Source organism: Hippocampus bargibanti, linkage group LG05 (genome assembly GCF_051943395.1).
Source record: "Hippocampus bargibanti isolate YZ-2025 linkage group LG05, ASM5194339v1, whole genome shotgun sequence".
Classification (NCBI taxonomy): domain Eukaryota; kingdom Metazoa; phylum Chordata; class Actinopteri; order Syngnathiformes; family Syngnathidae; genus Hippocampus; species Hippocampus bargibanti.
The window spans coordinates 24734447-24747968 of record NC_142738.1 but is presented as its reverse complement, the minus strand read 5'-3'; the positions used below and the strand labels follow the sequence as shown (position 1 = coordinate 24747968).

At 41.5% G+C, this 13522-nt stretch overlaps 1 protein-coding gene across 1 annotated transcript in view; it reads right to left on the bottom strand.

Moving 5' to 3' along the window:
- jph3b (junctophilin 3b) overlaps positions 1–13522 on the bottom strand; it is a 56938-nt gene that overhangs the window by 6819 nt on the left and 36597 nt on the right. Inside the window, exons 4-5 of the mRNA XM_088997440.1 lie at positions 7474–7598; positions 5844–6820 (exon numbers count right to left, since the gene is read on the bottom strand). Coding sequence (XP_088853566.1) covers positions 5844–6820; positions 7474–7598 — 1102 coding nt within the window. The remainder of the gene's footprint in view (positions 1–5843; positions 6821–7473; positions 7599–13522) is intronic.

Sequence of the window (13522 nt, the reverse complement as noted above, 5' to 3'; positions counted from 1 at the left end):
GAATCATTGTCATGTTGAAGGTCTCACGTCTAATTCTAATTCATGAGGTTGTTATTTGTCATTTTAGTTATGGTTGCTATTTTTTTTTTCTTTTAGCTAGAAGGTGTCTCAATTGTAATAATTTTCACAGCATGGGGGAGACCATGAAAACTCTGCACAGGACGGCCGGAGCCAGAGTCAAACTTTGCACTTTTGCACTGAGGTGGACATGCTAACCAGTTAACCACCGTGCCGCCGTTGCCTACAATTATTTCCATTGTTAATGTGGTGTTCCAAACTGTAATATGCTGAATATATAATCATCAGATTTTAAATTTGCATATGTTATTTCTGGTGTCAATCTGTTTTGCAAAGTGTGTAAATGAGTGAACAAAACGATTCAACTGTGCACTTTGGAGTTTGCTACTTTTTGAAGTTGAATAATAATAATAATAATAATAATAATTTCATTTCTAAGCGCCTTTCAAAACTCTCAAGGACACTTTACAGTCACAGGATATTTTTTCTGCGGGTGAGCAGTGGCAGCCACATGCGCCAGCGTTCACTCAAACCCGGAAGCAACATAAAGTAGAAAAAAACTCTCCAGCTTTTCCTTTCGGCTTTTCCTTTCAAGGGGCCGCCACAGCGAATCAGTGTCCTCCGTGTTCAGAGGTTTGATCCGCATGTTTGCTTTGGCCAAGCTTATATAAAGACCAAATATATGACATGAAATAAAATCAATATTAGGTTGTGCTGTTTCAATGTTCCCGTTTTTTTGGGGGGCAGTGTACCAGATCTTGGTAACTTCAATATGAACTACACCATGCAAATAGACCACACAACATATTCAGATCATTGGTTATGTTATATTATATTGCGCATGAAAGACAGGGCATAAAAATATTTGACATACAACCTTGTAAAAATGACGTTCGTACATGTGTGTATTTATCGCAATGGCTTGTGTTACAACATCTTGCGTTGTTTTGTCACTTCTGTCATAACCAGCTAATGAATAGTCGGTGCTGCACCAGTGTATTTGGTTGTGATATATGGCAGTTTCTGCAGCCTTGCAATATGATAGGAATAAATCGGAACTAAAACATGCCCATGAGTAAAGCATACTTTTTTCCCCAACTTGCTTGTGGCAAAATCATGATTTATTTCATACTTCTCAGAAAAATCAATGCTGTGTCCAATCAGATACCGTTATAGAGTGTGTGTGCGAGAGAGAAAGAGAGCGAGGAGTCAAAGAGAGAGAGGGAGGGAGAGAGAGAGAGATGAAGAGAGAGTGAGAGAGAAAGTAAAGATGGCCGAAGTACAACAGAGCATGAAATACTGTATGCATAGAGAGTCGCCCCCTGTGGAATTCACACGTCCCAATTTGTATTGGTGCTGTCCCGCAAACTAGTATTTAAGTTTTAACCACCTCCTGAACAGGTAGAAATTTGCTCCGGTTCAAGCTTGTTTCAGGGGCTATGCTAGTATAACTTTGTACTTGAAAACCCTCTGCAGGGGGAAGCCCCAGTGCTACACAGGAGTAAAAGTTGCCGTGTGAACACAGCTACTCATTCCATCCACCAAATATAAATGAACTTTCATTCAAAATCTGACCAGTTTGAATGATTTTGAGCTGAGGGTCTGGGTGCGGTGGAGAAGCCATTCGACACACTCAATGCATATTGAAGGTGAGCACATTTTTTAAACGAATTACTACTATTCTCACCCATCTCTCCTCTCTCTCACCGAATATAATTATCATGGGAGACTTGAACATACACATAGATAATCCAACTATTACGCTAACAATTGACTTCACTTCTTCCCTTGATAGCCTTGGCTTCAGCCAATTTGTGGACATTCCTACGCACATAAATTTGGTTTCCGCCCCCTCCACAGTACAGAATCAGCTCTCTTAAAAGTCGCAAATAATCTTCTTTTGGCAGCTGATGCCGGTTTCCTCTCCATCCTCGTCCTTCTTGACCCTCTTTGACAGACTTTCCTCCACAGGGATCACCGACACGCCCCTACGCTGGTTCCACTCTTACCTCTCTGGCCGCTCTCAGTTCATCCAAATGAACCAGTCCTCTCCTGTATCTTCTGGTGTGCCCCAAGGCTCTGTCCTGGGACCACTGCTCTTTATCACCTACCCTCTTCCCTTTGCAATATTCCCCGTAAATTTGGTATACAATTTCATTGCTTTGCGGGAGACACCCAGCTCTATCTCTCCAGAAAACCCGACGCCTCTCTTCTTCTTCCCTTTCACTCTGCCTCTCTGAAATTAAATCCTGGTTTACCCATAACTTCCTCAAACTTAACAGTGAAAAACCTGAAATTCTCCTCGTTGGTACCAAATCCAACTTGAGCAAAGCTAACAGTTTCTCTCTCACTATTGACAATTCGACCGTCCCTCCCCCCAACTTTAAAATTCTTCTTTATACATTTAAAGCTATCCATAACCTTGCCCCCCACCCCCCACTTAAAATGAAATGTATTATTCTTATTCTTATTATTATTGCGCATCAGTTCAAGATGTCTGTGTCAGCTCTCAGTTGTACAGGAGTGGTCCATCGATGAAAAGGTTTGTACTTCTTTGAAGGTATCGGATGTTTCACTCCTCATTGAACTTTGGCCCTATATATACGTATATCCCTAATGGACAGACGTGACGATAGGTCCCTGCTCTAAGGTTGGGGGGAAAACAGTTGTTTTGTAAATCAGCAAAACCCTTCACTAAAGCACCATGGTGGTTAAGGTTTAATTTGGATTGTGCTTACAACAGACTACAACAGACTCGATACCACATCGGCTTAGTCATGTTGATGAGGTGATACCAGAGCGAATGGGGCAATCAAAGCCAGTCATGGAACATAATCAGACAGTACAAAAGAAGTAATCAGATTAGCTTCAGGGAGTAGTCCACTGCTCCCCCTAACCTTAGAGCAGCGAACTATCAAAGCAGAGGTCTGGCACCGCCACCTCTGTCCATTTGGAATATATATTGGGCCATAGCTACCAGCACAACTTTAGTTCACTGACGAGGTTTTTCGGATGAGGAGTGAAACGTCCCACACTTTCAAAGTACAGATGACGGCTGAAGAAACCTTTTCATCAGTTCAAGATAGCACATAGTGCTGACACAACCCACCTAATCTGTTGATCACAATTAAGTAAATGTCTTTGCAAAAGTGGTCTGCTTGCAATTTCATCCATTTCAGATTGTCATTGTAAAAATCCTACTAAAGAGCAATTGTAAAGTCCTTAATAGGGGAATTTGACTTATTGTAGTCATTACACAAAGAGCATTAGAGTAGGCACCACGTTTCAGCGTTCTGCATGTATTTATCTCAACGGGACATTAATTGTATGCTATGAACCTGTCTGAAACAAAACCAGCTTGGTTCGCCGCAGCAGCAAACACACATCTTATGTCAACCTATTCCCGCCTCCCGCCACCCTCACCACTGTTACTGACACCCACCAACTGATTGGCCGCTGTCGAAGCAGGGCATAGCTGTTTCCTAGCAACAGAGCGCCAGTTAACCAATCGCGGGGCATCTGAGAAGAAGCCCTACTTTGCCAATCTGTTGTTACTAAGGTGGAGAGAGGACCGGTGGGTTTCTCTCTGCGTGTGTGTTCATGCAACAGAAGCCAACAACCGCTGCACTACAACATAACATCACTGAGGGCCAGCCTGCTGTAAACTAATGATATCAAAGTGAACTCGCAAGATGAAGGAGCGTGAAGCTGTTCGCACACACAATGACAGTGTTGGTGGGTTTTTGTGCTCAGTGTTGAGTAATCGCCAGCAGATTTCCCATTTTGCTGTTATATTCTGAATGCTGTTGGAGTTTTAGCATGGTGGATTGGCATGGTTCAGGTTGCACTCTTGAGTCCTGATAAGAAAGATTATACCAAGTTTCTTCAAAATAGTTCCCAAACGAAAAATTTGTGAGTACAGATTGTGTCTATATGAGGGATGCTGTTTTATGACACCAACCAAAATCCAGTATGTGCCAGAGGTACATTTGTGACTACATTGACATTCACTACAAGTTACTTTGCAAGTAATGTGATTATTTACCATATCAGGCAGTTATTTAATTATGATGTTGCCACTTTGAAAGGGAAATTGGCAAATGGCAACTGGCAATGAGGTTATTTACTAATTCAATTATTTTAGTCATCATTTTGACTCAATGGGCAGAGATCACAACATTAGGTCAATGTTTTGCATCAATAATACATTTTTATATAAATATTGGAACTGATATTTGATCAAGCAAATAAAAAAAATCACGTTGTAAACCATAAATGATCCACGCAATTAAATTACAGATAATTTACTCACAACTAGTAACAATAGAGTATAATTGATATGTGGTCAAACAAAACGAATGTATTAATTTAGCCCCCTTACTTAATTCTCTCATTATGTCTCCCTCCCCAACTTTCTTTAATTCCTAAATTAAATGGGTCTGGAGTTATATGAGCTTGAAATGAGGGTGGCGGTCAAAAATACAATGCAATTCATACATATTGGTTTATACAGTGATTTAACTACAGATGAAGCCGGAACAAAGTGCTAACATGGGAAAAGGGTAAATGCTGCCCCTTATGGAATGGAAAAAAACATTGCCAGAGGTCATGAGGAAGTCTGGAGTGACAGAAAAGTATGTCAGAGTGGTACAAGGCATGTGTCATTACTGTAAGACAGTTGTGAGGTGTGCTGTCAGTGTGACAGAGGGATTAAAGGTGGAGGTGGCACTCCACCATGGGTCAGCTCTGAGTCCCTTCTTGTTTGCAATGGTGATGGACAGGCTGACAGACGATATTAGACAAGAATCTCCTTGGACCATGATGTTTGCAGATGACATTGCAATCTTTAGCGAGAACGGAGAACAGGTGGCGGAGAAACTAGAGATGTGGAGATATGCCCTGGAAAGGAGAGGAATGAAGATCAGTCACAGCAAGACGGAATATATGTGTGTGAATGAGAGGGTCCAAGTGCAAGAGTGATGCTACAGGGGGAAGAGATAAAGAAGGTGGAAGATTTTAAGTACTTGGGGTCGACTGTCCAGAGCAATGGAGAGTTTGGAAAAGAGGTGAAGAAGCATGTCCAGGCAGGCTGGAACGGCTGAAGAAAAAATGTCAGGTGTGATGTGTGATAGCTGAAAGCTAGGATGAAAGGAAAGGTGTATAAAACGGTGGTGAGACCAGCCATGATGTTCGGACTGGAGTCAGTGCCACTGAAGAAAAGACAGGAAGCAGAGATGGAGTTAGCAGAGATGAAGATGTTGAGGTTGTCGTTAGGAGTGAGAGAATAAGAGAGTGACTATATCGGGAGAAGGATGCTGAGCCTTGAACTGCCAGGCAGGAGACCGAGAGGAAGACCAAAGGTTTACGGATGTTGTCAAAGAGGACATGAAGGTAGCTGGTGTGAGAGAAGAGGATGCACAAAACCGGGTTAGATGCAGGACACTGATTCGCTGTGGCGACCCCTGAAGGGAAAAGCCGAAATGGAAAGGAGAAGACGTGTGAGAGAGAAATGCAGACGTTGTGTTCAAAATAACAAATGGCTGTATAGGGGAAAAGAGAAGCATGGGGAATGAGTGCCATAGATACAGCCATCTTTGCTCTGATTGGATTCTCAAAGAGAATAGCAAATTTGGCCATGGAGTAACAATCTCACCAGCAAAATGGGTTTCCAACTATACATGCTTGTCTGGAAATTCTCAATAAATAATCCAGAGCATTACAAAACCGTTTCTGTATGATCTTTTATGTGCCGCTAAACAATTATTTGGTATAATTTCTGCCAGCAGTTCTGTTTGTCTGTGTGTTGTGCAGTGCAAGGTGCTTACTGAGTGGCATTTGCGCTGGATAAGTCCATCCTCCTGTTGCTCTGGTGCAATGGGGGAGGACTTCAGAGGTGGGGAGAGGGTGAGGTCCCGTCTAATAGGCCGAGAATCCATCTTGTCACCAAGTCGGACACTCTCCAGCTGGTCTTTGATTTCTCTGCCCTCTTTGCCCTCTCTTCCTTTTTTCCCATCTCGGTTCTTATGTCTCTGTCGTTGCAATATGTGTGAGCGCCCCTCCCCGTGAGAATGACTGTGCCCGTGCTTCTCCTCCCCGTGCCCATAGGGCTTGTGTGTAGTGGAGTCTCTGGGCTGTAAAGGCTTCATCTCCATTTCATAATTGCTCATTTTCTCTTCATCCTGTTCGAGAAACCGTCCTCCCCTGCTGTCCGCCCCCGGGTGCCCAGACGTCCAAGAGGCAGAAGAGGATGTCTCTGTCCATCTGTCTCTCCTCATTTGTTTTTGATTAGATGAACTATGGTCCCGAGATTTGTGATTGGAGGAGCTGTGTTTGTGTCCATTGTTTCTGCTCGTGCCTTGTCCGCTAAGTCCTCCTCCTGCTCCTTTGTGGCACAGCCCTTTCCTCTTTTCCTCACCCCAACTTTTTGCCCGCGTGTACTCTACATTTCCTCCTCCACCTTCACCTTCCCTGCTTCCTCCCTCGATCAAGACCTGAATTTCAGTTGGCCCTCCTTCTTTCTCACCACGCACCGTCCCTTCCTTCCCTCTATCTCCGTGGTCGACTGCAGTCTGCCGGTGAAAACGAGCACTTTTGCTGCGTTGGGCTGGCCGAATTAAGGCAGGAGGACTGTGGGGAGGTGATGAAGAAGGGGGACTAAGATCTGGCGTGGCATTGGAGGGGTCTTCTGAGCCTGTGCTCTTCACATAGAGGTCCGGGCTGTCTGCAGTTCCGGCGCTACTGGACAAGGCCTCGCCCTCCACTTCGCTGGACACTTGACATTTGGGACGTTGCACTTCCATGCCTGCCACCAAAAATAAACAAATAAATGAACAAAATAAGAAACATGAGATGTGTGTATGTATATATATATATATATATATATATATATATATATATATATATATATATATATATATATATATATATATATATATATATATATATATATATATATATATATATATATATATATATATATGTGATCGTATAAAATAAAAATAATATTTTTTTATGAATTGATTTATCTAATGTTTCGGAGTGTGACATGCATGCTGTATTCATATCATGAATAGCATAGAATTGGCACATATCTGCAGATCCCTCTGAATCTTTCTGCCTGCATCTCAATCAAATTGATATAGATGCATCAATTAGATCTAAAAGAGCCCTCAGTCTGTAATGGATCCTGTTTAATCTGGTGGAAAGCGGGGTACCAGAAAAACCCTATAGAAGCAGAATTTGAAAATTTCTGACAGAAAGGTCCAAACTGAGATTCAAATCCAGAAGTGGAAAGCAGCCCTGTTAGCTTAATGCATCAGCATGCAGCAAGAGTATTTAACTACTTTAATTGCTTTCGCTGAACATTTGTTTATGTGTAAAATGAATAATGGGAAGGTGTGGATAATTGCATATGTGTGTAGCTTGTCAAAATGTTGTGAGTGTTTGTTCACCCACCATTTCCCGGGTACTGAAAAGAAGGGGAGAACTGCTTGGCAGTGACTCTGGCCATGCGACTCTCTTCTTGAGCTTTCTGGGCCGCTCCAACTGCTGCATCTGCCTTACCCTGTGCATGAGCAGTCCTGACACACAGAAAAGAAAATGTGAAAAAAGAAATTCAATCAATGCAAACGTGAGCCAGTGCAGCAATGCTTTTGCAGTGAGTTGATCATGATCAAAATAGAGGCCCTTCTGCCATGCACAAAAGCACACTACAAAGGGTAATATTTTGGTTTAATATTTGAGTAAAATTACCCCAAAATTACACAAATTATTTTCATAAAAGATGCTTAAGATGGGTGGCCGCTTGGAATTCTAAAGCCTTCTGAATAACGTATTCTTTCCTTCAGATATCAGAATATACAGTAATTATTTTGTATTCGATAATTGTTTATTTTTTGAATTTTTGAGTCTGTCTCGTATTTATTTATCGTGTGACTTAATGTTGAATTGGGAGTCTCGTGAGGTCAGATTTGTTGCCTTTCACATTTGGGGGATGGAAATGGTGTGAGTTGAATTCCAATATTGACAAGTGGTATGAGAGGATGCTGTGGATTTTATCTGTGGAGTCAAAGTCAGAGGTAAATCCAGGGTTGGACGAGGTTGAGGCATCTATTGGCACGAGGATTACTGGGTGCAGGATTACTTTGTGACTGTTTCACATTTGGACCTATACCAGTGTGATGTTTTATCAGTCATTGTGTATTTCCTCATCTACAGTATTATATAGTAATATGATCCACTGCTTGTCAAGGCAAACCTGTCATGCTCGAGGAAAAGTCAGTGTTCCCAGAAAATTGAAAAATTGTCAATAAAATTCACAGAGTGAGAGGCACACACATTTCACATTTCACATTATCCAGCTTAAGCGCTCATCAACTTTCTGGACTGATAGCGGAGATCCACTCTGCATTTAGAAAATGTATTTTTTGTCGGGTCTTTGTTATAGATCCTTCACTTAAAATGTCTAAATTCTGTAGAATTGAGCAAGTCTTTGTGAGCAAGTGTCATTGGTTCTGATTCTGGCTTTACATTGCATGTTACCTCAAGAGTTAGGGTAGCTTAATTCCCGAGCCCCTGCTGTTATCTTTTCCTGGTTTTCTATACCTCTTCCTTTGCCTTTTCCTTGTTTAGCGATAATGACACTTGCTGTCATAAAGGTGAGGATTAATGACATAGAGAATCTGTGATTGGGCAGTATTTAGGTGCGACAGCTAGGCAGTTACAGTTTGTTCAGCGCAAACCAGTAGTTTGTGAGCTGCGGGGGGAAGTCGTTTTGGTTGAGTGACACGGATTTTGTTTTTCAACTAGCTTGGCTATGATAAAAAATGCTTGAAACCATTGGGAAGCTTAGTTGTTGGTTGGTCGGCCAAGCTTGGACTGTCATAACAGGTGACAGGTAATGTGACTTGATGATTTGATGAATACACCTAAAGTAGATGATAGAGAGGGACGAGGCAGATTAATGGTGACAGAGAGGTGGGCAACAAGTTGTCAAAACAGGCATCTTGGCAATGATCGAGAATGATTCAAACAACAATCTGCCCACGAATGGACGCTGAGCTAGGGGAGATATACAGTGATGCATCTGTCTGTAGCATGTGTGTGACAAGAGTCGGAGAGATGACCCATCTTCTATTGGAAGTCTTACTCAAACAGTCATCCATTCATTATCTATCAGGTTTGACCTTAGGAGTGTTGCTGGTGAACCGCAGTCGTTCCCAGCTGACATTGGGTGGGGTCATGGGAAGCACGGTTATGTGGAAGATTAGCATTTTCCTGAACGGCCGGAGTAAAGATCAGTTTCATGTGATGTATGCATACATTAAGTCTGGCCACGTGCACATCTTGGAGGCAGAAAATACGCTTGAGTGAGTTATAATCGTCTTGTGCTGTGGGTTGTAGGAATATAAAGAGCACACGCAGAGATCTAGTGCTGGATAAAATTTCTGCTGATAAACTTCCCATTCAGAAAAACTGGTGAAAATTATGACTTTACGACATGACGACAGGAATGAAGACTGAATGCTTCTCATTGCAAACAATGGAGACATCATTTAGAGCGGCCGCATCTTAGAGACAATGTTTGCAAACATTGAAACTCATCTATTTCTGGCCCTGGACGGTCGGTCAAGCCCCTTGACTCCATACCGATGGACAATTTGTAACCTTGAACGAACTTAAAATGAAATTGGACAAAGGAGGGTCTGAGCCATGATCTGAACCTGGGCAATCTCTATTGTGAGGGCAAAGTGTTTCAACCAATCATCTGGAAACAAATATTTGTAAAGACTGACAGACCATTAATGTCATGTAATACTGTACCTTTTTTAAAATCTATTTGCTGCTTAAATAATGTAGCACGGAGTGAATATTGGACCTGAGCCTTCAGTGGGTATTTTGTGTCCTAATCCACCTCTTTATAACACTATCACGTCAGAATATGTCTAAAAAAAACTACACAACTATGACTATGTTCAGACTGCAGAAGGCATTTGCAGGCATTCCAAGGTAACAGATATCAGATGTGTTATTTTTGTACATTTCTCCTATTTATTACTTTGTATTATGGAATCCATATTTGACAAAACCACCTCATCCTATGGGGAAGGGCACAAAACAAATGGATGCAGACATCTCGTCCCATCCCACCGTCTCTCCACCCTGCGTTTGCTCTCAGGGCTTAGCAGCCGTCTGGATGGAGTGTAACATGTCGATGAACATTGATTTTCACCTTTCTGCCTCTTTGTTTCTTTTACACTGATTTACACTCTGCCAACCATGCAACTCCAGGCACAAGGCACTTTAGAAAGGTCACTGTATGCTATGTGCTGGAGGCACTGAAATATGTCCAATGCTTTTGACAAAAACATGTTTTTTTTTCTGAAAACCGAAGTGCAATCAGTAAGAGTACGATTCTTCCCGTTAAAAAAAAAGAAGAAAAAAACTGATAGTCTTACCCAGCCTGAATTCACCCTGCTACTCACAAAAAAAGATTTAAAAAATGTTGCAATGGCATTCACTATGTCTACTTGAAAAAATAGGTTTAGATTGTTTTTTTTCTCGTTTGTTTCGACACGTTTTTTTTTTCAAAGCAAAATCTTTTACCTTCCTTAGGCTTTCACTACAGCCAAACTTTCAGCAAGGGCAAACATTTGTTTAACACAAACATTGTCATTCTCATCACTTCTGTATGATGCATCATTTTACCCATATTGTTGGAGAAATAGAGCAAAGTCTTGTATTGAACCTAAGCGCGTGATGAAACAAAATATAATTATTTTATGTGATCGCTTCATATGAGTGAATAAATGACAGATAAAGCTGTGATAAGAAGTATGAGAGGAAAGTAGGAAGCGAAGAAGAGACACAGCGGTGTCTTTGAGAAAAAGAAAACCAGTCTTCCTTATCCAACTTCAGTGAATATTGATCATTAATTGTGAATCAGCTTAATTACAAACGCACAAAGGACTCAAGAGTTGCAGTCAAAGGAGATGGAGGAGAGCAAGCACAATGCCTGTTTACAACCATTGGACAGACTCTCTTCATGACTGTATTTATGGCTATGGCTGATCATTGAGCTAAGACAAGCGGTGCAAGTTGTGACCTTAGGAGACTTGTTCAGTTTGTCCTTAGGGTGGACAAACTGAACAGATTTTTATTTGCACCACAAGAGGGGGTGTAAACAAGGAGCAAACAACTAAGAGAGTAAGATTGAGACAGAGCACGAAAGAGAAAAAAAAATGTGTACAGCACATGGTTTATGTCACGATGACAGAATTGTGACAGGGAATTAGGAGTTTGTCTGTTACTGACTCCTCACAAGCCACATGCCAACCTTTGTATCAGTTACATGTACAATATAACATGCACACACACGCGCACACACGCACACGCACACGCACGCGCACACATGCACACACGAAAACTCACAATGATGCCACACAAAGTGTTCTAGCCGAGACATAACCATCCTAAATAAGCGGTATTTGCAGCAGTCATTTGCATGTTCTTCTCGGGCCTGCGTGGGTTTTCTCCGGGTCCTCTGGTTTGCTCCCACACTCCAAAAACATGCACGGCAGGCAGATTGAACACTCCAAATTGTTCCAAAGGATGAGCATGAATGTTGTTCATCTCTCTGTGCCTTGCGATTAGCTGCCAAATGATTCATGGTGTCCCCTGCTTACTGCCCAAAGACACCTGGGATAGGCTGCAGCAGCCCCTGCTTACCTTGAGAGAATAAAGAAGATCGAAAAATAAATGAATCTTCACCTCTGTCATTAGGGTATAATTATGGGTATATTCTGATGTCATAACAGGTAACCAGGAAATTCTCTGCTGGTCTGCTCTCTAACACACAGACGGACAGACAGACGAACAAACAGACATCAAGAAAAAGAGAGACAGAGAGAGAAAGATTCCTCTCTGTATATGCCTCTTTGTGACGATGCTTTATGTTACGCAAGTACCAGTCAAATTCTAGCCACTGCTATTCATGTATTCCTCTTGCATTTATTTATGAAGAGACATCACTGGTCCCTATACCCTATAGTGTTTAACTCATTCACTGCCATTCACGAATTTATATGACGTAGAGCAGGGGTGTCACAGTCATTTTTTGCCTACATCATTGTAGTTATGGTTTCCTCTCGAGGGCCGTTATGAATTTGTGGAACCCATTAGAATGTTTAAATCCCTTCAAATATTACATATAGAGCACACAGCAAATTAATGAATAACTCGTTTTCAAATCTGAAGTCAAGAATAATGACTTTTATTGTGGTTGACATCCAAAAATATGAAATTTTGGCTCAGATTTTAGCAATCATCATGGAGTTTAACAAGTTTGATTTGCTTTCGCGGGCTGAAAAAAATGATGTGACGGGCCGGATTTGGCCCGCGGGTCTTGACTTTGACACCTGTGACGTAGAGCCCCATTCTCGAATTTGTTCACGTTTTTTTCTCGTTTGGGTGCAGATAAAGCGCTGGCCATAGCCACTGATAAAGTTTTCCTCTTCCACAACGGGGCAGCCTTTCCCTTTTTTCCATGTTAGCGATTTGTTCCAGCTTCAGCTGTTGTTAAAACACTATTTAAACCAATATGTATGTATAGCATTGTATTTTGGACAGACGCCTTCATTTCAAGCTCATGTCACTCCAGACCCATATACGTAATTAACTCTTTTTTTCTGATGAAATAAGAGAGTATTAAGGTTTCTCACGCTGCATTTAATGTTTATGTAGTCCTAAAACTCAATATTCTGTGAGTTTTGGAATTCGAGTGACAATCTGAAAAACCCTGGCACTGAAGTGGATACATTTTTGCACATGTCTGGCAGTGAATGATTTAAAGTCGATCTTGCATGTCACAGAAATCTGAGATTGTTTTGTCTCAATACGAATACAGTATAAATGTTTGTAATTACACAACCGAATGGAAAATGTTTCCAGTGTTTACGAGATGTCATGTAAACAAGGCCTCCGTCAGCTGATCATGGTGGGTGTATATTTTACTTGCGTTTTATTCCATTTGATGCACAATGAGCGTGTGTGTTTGCATTTACTGGTTATAGTAATTATAGAAAATAACCCTACATCATAGCATCTAAGAATACGATGTGAGATGATGTCTTTCTTTTTTTTGTCTTACTAGAAGGGAAGGTGCTAAGTATGTGCTGTTGAGTGCCCTTAACAGAGTCATCAAGTCTAATAGGGTTGGTGATAATTGAGCAGATACCACTTTTCCTCCGTGTCCTCTCCTTTGTACTTCATTGTGATACTGAACCAAGGATAGACAAGTGACAAATCAGCTTGTCAATTTAAGTGTAGTAAAATGATGTTCGCCTCCCTCCCTGCACGGACAGCGATTGAACTTTGTGTCTGTGTGTGACACTTCGTTAGAATTTTGATTGGTTCATCTGACAGTGGGTCTTGCCCCATCTTCCGAAATTGATGACCATCTCCACCTTTGTGTTACTGACTCACTATAAATGACTGCGTTCATTCT